The 11,024-nt window shown below is 51.8% G+C and overlaps 3 protein-coding genes across 10 annotated transcripts in view; 2 read left to right on the top strand and 1 right to left on the bottom strand.

Annotated features, from left to right (window-relative positions):
- Positions 1 to 4,256, top strand: part of USP30 (ubiquitin specific peptidase 30) — a 21,169-nt gene extending 16,913 nt beyond the window's left edge. For both annotated transcript variants that reach the window (XM_006762027.2, XM_015562845.1), the window contains exons 11-12: positions 1,231 to 1,351; positions 1,868 to 4,256. In XM_006762027.2, coding sequence (XP_006762090.1) covers positions 1,231 to 1,351; positions 1,868 to 2,129 — 383 coding nt within the window. In that variant the 3' untranslated portion in view covers positions 2,130 to 4,256. The remainder of the gene's footprint in view (positions 1 to 1,230; positions 1,352 to 1,867) is intronic.
- Positions 4,257 to 4,653: 397 nt separating this feature from the next.
- On the bottom strand, positions 4,654 to 10,171 carry ALKBH2 (alkB homolog 2, alpha-ketoglutarate-dependent dioxygenase). 7 transcript variants are annotated; one of them, XM_015562847.1, is made up of 4 exons: positions 9,055 to 10,171; positions 8,068 to 8,508; positions 6,482 to 6,680; positions 4,654 to 4,979 (listed from the first exon to the last, which is right to left on the bottom strand). In XM_015562847.1, exons 2-4 carry the CDS (start codon positions 8,459 to 8,461, stop codon positions 4,673 to 4,675), a joined length of 900 nt encoding a protein of 299 aa, XP_015418333.1. In that variant the 5' UTR covers positions 8,462 to 8,508; positions 9,055 to 10,171; the 3' UTR covers positions 4,654 to 4,672. The 7 variants fall into 7 exon arrangements, with proteins under 7 accessions (XP_015418333.1, XP_006762089.1, XP_006762088.1 ...); XM_006762026.2 differs by having other exon boundaries at positions 8,068 to 8,345; XM_006762025.2 differs by lacking the exon at positions 9,055 to 10,171 and adding an exon at positions 8,901 to 9,047 and having other exon boundaries at positions 8,068 to 8,345.
- A 123-nt stretch (positions 10,172 to 10,294) lies between these two features.
- Positions 10,295 to 11,024, top strand: part of UNG (uracil DNA glycosylase) — an 8,671-nt gene continuing 7,941 nt past the window's right edge. Inside the window, exon 1 of the mRNA XM_006762022.2 lies at positions 10,295 to 10,517. Within this exon, the coding sequence (XP_006762085.1) occupies positions 10,386 to 10,517 (132 nt within the window). The 5' untranslated portion in view covers positions 10,295 to 10,385. The remainder of the gene's footprint in view (positions 10,518 to 11,024) is intronic.

Raw genomic sequence — 11,024 nt, 5'->3', positions numbered from 1 at the left:
TTGATGTGAGAAACATTGATCAGTTGCACCCTACCCGGCCCCTACTGGCCCCCCAATGGGGATCAAGCCCGCAGCCTGGACATGTGCCCTGACTGAGAGTGGAACCTGTGGTCTTTCAGTGCAGGGGATGATGCCCAACCAACTGAGCCACACCAGCCAGGCCCAGTGAATTTCTTCTATTTTCCCCCTTAGCACAGTCATCTCAATTATACAGAAAGTGTGGGGAAGAAATGTCCTGGGTAGAGATCACTGAACATCTCACTGGGATTGATGCTTTTATTATCCTCAGTCTCACTGAGGAGAAAATCAAGGCGCCAAGAGGTGAAATGATTGGTCCCAGGCCAACAGCAGGGAACGGGCACTAGAAGGCAGTGCTGGGCAGTGTTATAAAGGCATCTGATATCCTCTGTAGAGAACTTCAGAGTTAGAGATGAGGAAGCCCACCGATGTTAAGCGCTCCAAGCCTGAACCACTCCCTCATGCTCCCACTCAAGTCCCGACCGTCTTCCCGGGTGGGAGTGCAGGTCTGCTCACGGTCACCCCGTGGTGGCCATGGTTAAAGAGGCCAACAGTGAACTCCTTGTACCTAAAGCCCCTCCCATGTGACACTTGAGAGGAAATGAGATGGAAATATCTCCTTAATTATTGTACCTACTGCCATGAGCACGTGTGAACACTGTTACATGCTGGTATTCCTTAGAAGCTGACAATGAAAGGAGAGAGGAGGTTTAGGTCAGTGGTTCGAAACAAGGAATTTTGCCTCCCAGAGGACATTGGGCCGTGGCTGGTGACATTTCTGGCCGAGAGGGGTGTCACAGGAATGTAGAAGGTAGAGGCCAGAGATGATGTTAGATATCCTGCAATGCACAGGGAGGCCCCACAACAGAATTATCCATCCCACATGTCGATCATGTCAAGGTTGAGAAACTGCAGGTTTAGGTCAAAATACCAGTCACGTAGCTACTGCTTAATTCTGACCCGGCCCCTTAAGCGGACAGCGATTTACAAAACCGTCAGAGTGAACAGTGACCTGGAGCTCCATGTGCTTTTCCTGTTGGTGATTAAAACAGGGACAAAAAGGCAGCAAACTTTACAGTAACAAAAATAAATATATTTTCTTTGCAGCATTATTGGGTAGTTACATTTCAGCGTAATCAGTAATCCAAACCATGTTTTGCTTACCCACACCCGTTGCTAATTTAAACTGCCTCGGGCCTTTTTCTCTTGCAGTTCTGAATCAGCCAGGGGGCCCCAGAACCCAAATCTTTATGAATGGTGCCTGCTCCCCATCTTTGTTGCCCACCCTGCCAGCCCCAATGCCCTTCCCCCTCCCGGTGGTTCCGGACTACAGGTGAGCCGCTCTTCAGAGGCAGCCTTCAGTCCGTGGAGGCTGCTGTTTCTCTGGGTTTCCAAAGTTAGCTCTTCACGAAGTGAATGAGTGTGGAGATGGCTGTCTTTCATTTATAGGTGGAACTTCATTATTATGCCTTCCAGTTTATTTCTGTCCAAAATGGAAGTCACTATAAATATAAGAATTATAAAATTTAAATATGTTATGTGTATGGGTGCATACATGTATGAATGTATGTAGAAAAAGTATAAAGCAGAAAACTTTTAATATCTTGGGATACCACCTAGATCACCAGTTAAATCCTTAATGTCTTCCACTCTGTAATGTGTGCGTGCGCACTTACACAGACGCTCATAGAATGGGCATCGTACCAGTAAATACAGGTCTGTGTTTTAATGGTTGTGTAGCATTCACTTGTACGGCTGGACCATTGTTATCAGCCCCCTGTCGTTGACTATCTAGGGTTGTTTTACTTTTCGCTTTTGTAAACCACTGGCATTTGTTCCTACCGGTCAGCTCCTCCACGTACCTCTTCCGGCTGATGGCGGTTGTCGTCCACCATGGAGACATGCACTCCGGACACTTCGTGACTTACCGACGGTCCCCGCCTTCGGCCAAGAACCCTCTCTCAACCAGCAACCAGTGGCTGTGGGTCTCCGACGACACCGTCCGCAAGGCCAGCCTGCAGGAGGTCCTGTCCTCCAGCGCCTACCTGCTGTTCTACGAGCGCGTGCTTTCCAAGATGCACCAGAGCCGGGAGTACAAGTCTGAAGAGTGACTGAGCCGGCCCCAGAGCGAGACCTGATGGCGCTGCCCACGCCGTCAGGAAGACCACGAAGCCAGGCCGCGGGTGTGTGCAGGCAGCCCCACGAGAGTCCCCGCCTCCTGGTGTGTTCTGAGAGCAGGTTCCCCCCGGGAGCAGGTGGCCCCAACGCAAACCAAACCGCCCGGAGCCGCTCACTAGTGCGCCCTGCAAGGTGTCCTCGTCGTCGTGTTAGCAGAGCACTCGTATGTCTACAGCACCTTTTTGCACCTCATACAGGTGATTAAAAGAAATCAGACTCCGGGAAACATCGTTTTTATATTCTGATACGCTAGGTGTTCTCCGAGGGGCGTTAACTTTGTCACGTCCTCGGATGTCTCAGCACAGATCTTTTATTTTTAATAAGCAGGCCCATCTGAAAATTGTTGACAAGAGTTAGTGAAATTATTGAAGGCAACAATTTAGAAGAAAAAGTGCCTTTCACTTCCGGTTGCTTTTGTAGCATGTCCATTCTGGAAAACGCACTTGCTCTAAGAGCTGCAGCAACACTTTTTGAAAAGCTCTCTTCCAGGTTTCTCAGTGGCTGGCTGAAGGACAGGTGACGGATGCCTACAGACACCTGCCTTTCCTTTTTCTATGTCTTTTTCTAGCCTTCCGACCCTTTATATCCAGTGAAAGCTCATCTGCCAAATCTGCCCCTCGGGGAACCCGTTCACGACCGCGTCGGTGCTAGTGACCGGCTCACTTGTTGCTTTTACCTTCAGTATGGGACTGGGTGGGTTATACACCCGCCTCAACAGCCAGAACGGAGCGGCATCGGCTCACCTGCGACCCCTCTGCTCTGTAGAAGACCCTTTCTCACACAGAGACCCAGTTGGACAGTTATTCTCACCCATTTATTTATTGCTCGTGCGGGGCTCGTAAGACTTACAGGTGGGGCCAGGGCTGCGTAGGAAGACAGCCCTGCCTGGATCTGAGAGCCTGATCCGGAAGGAAAGGCACTGACCCCGGGGCTGCAATCTCCATGGACCTGATTCCGCATCATAAAGTAAAGGGTTAGATTCAGTGACCATCCAAGGCCAGGCTTTTCCACAAAAAGATGTCCAAGTTATTTTTTAAACACAACTACAGGTGGCACCTAGTATTGTCATTCTGTTATAGGTCCATATCCTAAATGTATTTGTTCCCAGCAGCCTAATACAGAGAGACTGCGGTGAGCATTCTCTTCCCTCTTCAGTTAAGTCTCACGAACACAGACCAGGGCAGAAGGCATTTTGATGACACGGGAGTATCTGTGTTTTAGCTAGATTTTTTTTGTGTGTGTTAAAAAAAAAGAAAAAGGATACCAAATTCGTATGGACTCTTCAGAGAGAAGATTTGGAATCAGACCTACCCACAAGGCCACCTGAGGTAAGTCTAGGACCTGCACTTCCTCTGGTGGGGGCGAGCAGGCGGACACTTCTAGACGATGCCTGGGTGTCAGCTAACAGCTCAAGAGGCCACGCTCCCACCAGGCCCAGCTTGCATCCTGAGGACGCAGACTCTCATCACGGATAGAACATACTGTGAAGGTTCTCCAGGTCATGGCCGGCGGGGTGAAGGGAGCAGCTGGAAGCGTTGGGTCCATCCATTCACTGCTGCTCCCTCCTGACTCCGTGGCAGACCCTGGCTTTGATGTTGAAACGAGTGGACCTACCTGTGTTACCCAAGGCTGGTGGAACAGATACCCAGTCGTGTGACCTTACACTGCACTGCAAACCTGTAGCTTTGAGTAACTGCTGCTCTTGGAAACCTGCCGTTAAAGAGAGATGCCGGGCATGGAGGGGCTGATCCTTTGAACACGTTGTAAGCAGATTGTTGGTCAGGCCTGGGTGGGAGCCAAGGTTGTAAAATGATACTGTGCAGAGTCGCTTAACTCGACATAAAGCTGACTTCCTCATTTTGTAAATTATCAGGCATTAAGTAGCGGCCAAATAATCTTATTTCTAGTTTTAAGTTATTTACAAAACAGCTTCTTTTTGGAAAAACCTAAGTTAAAGTAGTAGTTTATGCCATAATAACTGCTGATTTATGTACTTGCTAAAGGTACCTTTTGTATCTGCTGTGTATTATAGCAATAAAAGAATCATTTTCAGGAAAAAATCAACTGGTATTCTTTCATAATTTATTTTTTTAAATCCTCACCCGAGGACATTTTCATTGGTTTTTAGAGAGAGGTTGAAAGGAGAATGAGAGCAACATTGATGTGAGAGAGAAACATTGATCGGTTGCCTTCTACACTTGCCCTGACCATGCACCCAGCTGGAGCCAGGGATCGAAACTGCAATGTAGGCATGTGCTCTGGCCAGGAATCGAACCTGGGGCCTTTCAGTGGATGGAACTACGCTCCTACCGACTGAGCCAGGCTATTTCATCACGTACTGATGTGATAGAAACATCCTCTTTCTGAATTGTTATGTAACGTTAAACCTTTTCTTTCCCTGTTGGTAAAGGCAATGTCAGCTCCATCCTCGAGTCGAGAGGAAACAGAAAACAGAAGTGCTAACCGGAAAATGTTTTTACTTTCTAGTAGGCAGAATTCTACGAAAGGTCAGATTGACGCGCGGAGCCAGAACCTTCTTGCGGACGGGGAGGCTGTGATACCAGTGAGAGTTGGTCGGGGGGTTCATCATCAGTAGACTCCCGTGGGCCAGTGGCAGCCTGACCCCCTCCAGCCTCCGGGAGGGGCTCCTCCCTCGAGCATCTCTGTGCCGGAAGAAGAAGTCTCTGCAGGCCCCAAAGGAGACGGAGGCGATGGGGCTCCCGGGAGCCAGTTCTCTTTCGTCATCTCGGTGTTCCCCGATGTGGTCGCAGCCGTCTTTATACCTGCAGTGAGGAAGCAGGCACAGCTCACAGCACAGCTCGCTCCTGGAACGCGCCAACACGGAGCATCCTCTTGTTCTCACCGTGAAAAGCCGCTGCCGGCATGCCTGTTCCTGCGAGGCCTTACCTAGGCCTGCGGGTGAGCCCTGCCTAGAGCCTTTCCACTGTGTTACCCAGTCCTCATTGATCACATGCTTTAAAAGTCAACAACCCATAGAAGCCAAAACATGTTTTCTAGTTCTCCCGGTTCACATATGTAAACCTTCCTCATGAAAAGGTCTCTCCCTGCCCCGGCCAGTGTTTAGACCAGGGGTCCTCAAACTACGGCCCGCGGGCCACAGGCAAATACAAATATTGTATTTGTTCCCGTTTTGTTTTTTTACTTCAAAATAAGATATGTGCAGTGTGCATAGGAATTTGTTCATAGTTTTTTTTTAAACTATAGTCCAGCCCTCCAACGGTCTGAGGGACAGTGAACTGGCCCCCTGTTTTAAAAGTTTGAGGACCCCTGGTTTAGAGTGTCAGCCCTCGCACGGAAGGGTTGTGGGTTCGATTTCTGGTCAAGGGCACATACCTGGGTTACAGGTTCAATTCCCCAGTCTGGTCAGGCACGTGCAGGAGGCAACCAATTGAAGTGTCTCTCTCACATCAATGTTTCTCCCTCTCTTCTTTCCCCCTCCCTCCATTCCACATTCTAAAAATCAATGGAAAAAAAAATCCTCAGGTGAGGATTAATAACAAAGTCCCTACACCTAGATAAAATCCTTATTCCTTTCACAGTCTGGCCCTTGCCCACCTCTGAGCTCACCCCAGACCCCATTCCCTCATTCACTGCTTTCTGGAACTATCAATGGGATTTTTCACTCCATAGACACCAAGATACCTCTGCTCTTCCCCGGCAGTGGCTGTGTGGCTCCTGCTCTCTCTCCATTTAGTTATCAGTGCAAAAGTCAGCGCCTCTGTGAGCCCTCCTCTCACCACCATCCCCTAAACCCAGAGCTCTCAACCTGGAGGATTCTGCCCCACCCTGGGACTGGGCAATGTCTGGGGACCTTTTGGTTGCAATGACGGGAAGGTTGCTACTGGCATCTAGTGGGTGGAGGCCGGGGATGCTGCTCTCAACTCCCTACAATACACAGGACAGTCCGCACCACAGAATTATCTGGCCCAAAACATCCTGTTGAGAAACCCTGCCCTGAACCCAGACCCCTTCCTGCCGGCCATTCTTGGTCAAATCAGCAAGACACTTATCGGCGTCTGAAATGATCTCGTTCAACTGTTCATCTGTGAATCACCTCTCCCTTCCCCTGCGGCATGAGCTCCAGGGAGACTGACTGTTCACGCCACTCCACCACCAACCACAGCCCCATGCACGAAGGAGTTACCCGCTGTGCAAAGGAATCGAATATGGAGGAAATCCTAAACTGTCCCTTTGGAAGAGGCAGAGATGGATAAAATTCAGTGCAGGGGCCTAAAGCAAAAGTAAAAGACAAGTAGGGCATCACCTGTTCACGAGCACAAAGTTGAAGGTCTGCCCAGTCACCAAAGAAACACGATCCCGGACTCGCTCTAGAACGGGGATCCAGGGTTTTGGAGACAGAGTGAGGCCTGAAAACGTGTAGGTCAGCCCAGCGTCGCCGTACGTCGCCTGCTTCCTTGGCACGCTGTGCCACTTCCCAAACACCTGCACCTTGGCCAGCGCACCTGCAGATGAAGCATGGCAGCTCAGAAACCTGGGCAGGTGGGTGCCTACACACTCACTACCTGAGGATGCAGGGTAACTTTAAAAAAATTATTGACTGATTTTAGAGAGAGGAAGGGAGAGGGACAGAGAGCCAGAAACATCAATGAGAGAGAAACATTGATCAGCTGCCTCCTGCACACTCCCCACGGGAGATGTGCCTGCAACCCAGGTACATGCCCTTGACCGGAATCGAACCTGGGACCCATGAGTCCTCAAGCCGACGCTCCATCCACTGAGGCAAACCGGTTAGGGCGGTTGATTCTTGTATATGGCCTGACCTGGGGTCGAACCTGAAACCTTGACATATCAGGACAATGCCCTAACGACTCCTCTACCTAGCCAGGGCAGGAATAACTGAATAACCTGACCAAGGACCCCTCCTCAAAAGTCATTGTGGCACATGCCCAGATTGTGGGCCCGATCCCCAGTAGGGGGCGTGCAGGAGGCAGCCGATCAGTGATTCTCTCTCATCATTGATGTTTCTCATCTCTCTCCCTTCCTCTCTAAATAAAAATATATTTTTAAAAAAACAGCGATTCTTGTCCTACACTTAGAGAAACATGGTCCTGCTCCAATTACTTTAAAAACACCATAACTTAATCACCTTAACTACAGTAGGAACAGGATAAAGAGGCTGAGATGTGAGCGAGATAAAGTTAGGGGTTGATACACACTGATGGGGGTGATTTTGCCCACAGTGGAGACCAAGGGTATAGGACCCCCTGAAAGGTGGGGCCAGTACGGTTTCGTCTGTAGGTTGGGGTCCCCTGTGGGCTTTCCCAAGCTTCCCAGTGCTCTGCCACCTTGGTTCTCACTGCGTGGTACCCCAGCAGCCTCTCCATGACCTGAGAATTCAGACACTAGACTGTGGGGTGGGGCCCAGCCACTGGAGTTAAAAGCCACAGAGTCCTCTGGTGATGCTGAGAGCACTGCAGAATTACCCGGCCATCTGCTGTCTCTCCTGGGCCAGTGGCTCCCAGCCCTGGCTGCACGTTGGATTCACCTGGCAGCTTTCTGAAAACACTGATGCTCAGGCTGTGCCCCCAGCTACTCCGATTCAACTGACCTCGGTCAGAACTCAGCATCTTTTTCTTTTTCAACTTTTCCAGATGATTCTCCCAATGGAGGTTCCTTCTAGTTGTCTGTCAGCCCCCTGTGGGCAGGCAATCCTGTTTAAGTTTTTATCCCAAGCGCCTAGCGAGGATCTTGGCCCACAGGGGCCCGAAGAATATGTGTTGAATCAATTAAACTCATCAGTAATTAATGGTTCCTGAGTTCCGATTTCTCCAAACATAGACTAGTTTTGTCGAGCAAGCCTTTAGCACATACCGGCAGTCCCCTGCTTACCTGTAAAATATTCCACTTCTTGCTCCAACTCTCGGAAAATCTCGTCCGCTTCGGCTTTGCCAAACAGGACTGTGTAATCGCAGTCCAGGCCCTCGGATCGAATGCGTTGCCAGCTGAGGCCGGCCACGTCAGCACCATTCCCCGGCGTTTCTCTCCTGGGCCTCTTCCTGGTGCTTTCCTCGTCTTCTCCCAACTCAGCTGGGCCGGCTCCTGTCTGCTCCTGCTCCCTCTTTCCCACAAGGCCCCCTAGGGCCCTCTTCACCAGGAACCTGTCCATCCTGTGTCCACAGAGCAAAGACCTGGGAGTCAGTGGTGGGGCAGAGAGAGAGACACGGCCCAGGCTCTGTCCCCGATGCAAAAATATGCTCTCTGGCCAAGTGATCCACAGCAGCATTCCTCCTCGGTGTTTTCAAGTTTCCATTTTTAGTTTAACGCCACGTGCTAGGAAGGAAGTAGAGGGTTAAAGCTGGGATGGTTGGTCCTTTGTGATGATCTGGTTCAGCCCAGAGTCTCCCCCACCTGGCTATGCTGGAATCAGCTGGCCTAGCTTGCAAAGACCCAAATGCCTGCACTCCTCCCGCCAGCTCCTGGAAGTTTTTAAAAATATACTTTTATTGATTTCAGAGAAGGGAGAAGGAGAAAGATAGAGAATCATTGATTAGCTGCCTCCTGCACGCCCCCCACTGGGGATCCAGCCGCCCACCCGGGCATGTGCCCTTGACCAGAATCGAACCCAGGACCCTTCAGTCCGCAGGTCCACGCTCTACCCACTGACCCACACCGACTAGGGCTGGATGTGATTCTTAATCTACATGTAAACAGTTCAACGTGACCCACAGGCAAGTACCGGAATTCTGATAAGAAAATAACTCTAACACCTGCGTGGGGAGGGGGTGCCCAGGGTTCTCTTTAAAACCTCAGCGTCTGCGCAGCTTGCGAACCCCGCGAACACGGTCGATAGGGGGGCGGGAAGGAGAAAACACTCACCGGGTCCGCAGCAGTACTTCCGGGTGGATTTCGACCGGGGAGCTGGGAAGTGCAGGCAGCGCTGCAAAGCCAGGCGGTGGGTGGCCTCCGCGCGCCACCTGCTGGCCCCCTGGGCGAGTTGCAAGTACTGTCCTCCCGTGTTTGGAGTTTAGAATTTGCTCTGTAACCTTTGAGGATCACCCTGTGGTTTGGGAGCTGTGACTCGGTGCACCTCTTCCTGGGGATTCATTTGGGATCCCCACAGGGAGTTGCTGTGTGGGTAAATGATTTAAAATTACGAGCTTTCTCTCTCTCTTACCCATCAAGCCCCCTGTTCTAAGCGCTGGAACTCCTCTGTTAACAAGAAGAATACAGTCCCTGCCCTCACTCAGGTTACATTTTGGAGATGCAGGCAGAAATAAACAAGGAAAGAATACAGAGGATAATGTTCGGTAATACAGAAGCTATAAATAGAGTGACGGGCAGGAGAAGGCCTTTCAGAGGAAGGGTCCCGGGCGGAGACCCGAAGCTTCCAGGTAGGGACTGCTGCGTGCAAGGGTGTGAAGGCCACACGAGGGACGAGCTGGCATTCTAGGCTAAAGCATATTTGGAAACTGTTTGTTTTATTATGAATAATTTTACATTTCCAACAGATCACTTGAAAGATGTGACCCTCTGGGATTTTAGCCAGGAGATGGAGAGAGCAGCAGCTGAATTCAGGCTTTCTTTTGGAGACAACCAATTGGACCTGTTGATGGTTTGGCTATGGGGAGGGAATGACAGGCAGGTGTATTGGGGGGCGGGGGTGCCTTACAGAGGATGACTATTCTGGAGGTCAACCTTCACGTCCTCAAAGTCTCCCCAAAACTTACAGGTAAGGCACAGTAAGTTGGGCTGTTCTTAGCCTTAGCTAGTGGTCAGTAAAATGGGTTGTGAAAATTGGATGAGATAATGCAGTAGATCTAAGAGCTCAACAAATGCTATTTAAATGCTAATTTCACTCCCACTCCTACTTGACCTGGCAGGTACTTTTATCTTTTCTTCTCCGCCCTCCTCCCCCTCCACAGGGAGGAGAATGCGGGGACCTGCCCCAAGGCAAAGGTGTGATGAGTGAATGAAGAGTAAACAAATGAACGGACGACCTCAGGAAACCCTGCCTCCAGCCGCCCCTCCCGCACATGCGTATTGCGCCCTCCGCCGCCCCCGGCCCAGCCCAGCCCAGCCCACCCCCTCGGTGGGAGCATGCGCGCGCGGCTTGGCGCCAATTGCGAACCGCCAACGCCAGCTTCGCGGGACCCCGGGCGGCGCGCCTCCGCTTCCCCCAGCCTCGCGGGTCCCCGGGCGGCTTCGGGATGATCGGCCAGAAGACTCTCTACTCCTTCTTCTCCCCGAGCCCCGTCGGGAAGCGACGCGCCCGCAGCCCCGAGCCGGCCGACCCGGGGACCGGCGTGGCGGGCGGAGCTGAGGAGAGCGGGGATGCAGCGGTGAGGCGCGGCGGGGACCGCTCGTGGGGCCGGGGAAGGGGGAAAGGAGAGGGAGGAAGGCGGCGGGGACCGCGCGACTGAAGAGCTGCAGAGACGCGCCCTGACTCGGTAACCTGGGGTCTCGTGTCTAAAGCAGCCTCCACATACTCAAGGCCCTGCTCTGTGATGACAGCAGGGAGCTCCTCAACCCCCTGATGGGCCCTGCTCTGTGCATGACAGGGGGGAGCTCCCCAAACCCCTGATTGACCCTGTTCTGTGTGTGACAGGGTACGGAGCCCCAACCCTCCTGATGGGCCCTGCTCTGTGAGTAACTGGGTGTGGCACCGTAACCTCCCCATCTACCCTGCCTTGAGTGTGACAGGGGGTGGTGCTCCAACCCCCCAATCAGCCCTATCCTTAGCGTGACTGAGGGTGGCATCACAACCTCCCAATCCGCCCTGCTCTGTGCATGACAGGGGGCGGCTCCCCAACTCCCCAATCGGCCCTGCTATGAGCCCGACCAGGGCC

This window comes from Myotis davidii, unplaced genomic scaffold (assembly GCF_000327345.1).
Source record: "Myotis davidii unplaced genomic scaffold, ASM32734v1 scaffold478, whole genome shotgun sequence".
Taxonomy (NCBI): domain Eukaryota; kingdom Metazoa; phylum Chordata; class Mammalia; order Chiroptera; family Vespertilionidae; genus Myotis; species Myotis davidii.
The sequence above is the reverse complement of the archived record's forward strand: the minus strand, read 5'-3'. Positions and strand labels throughout refer to the sequence as shown.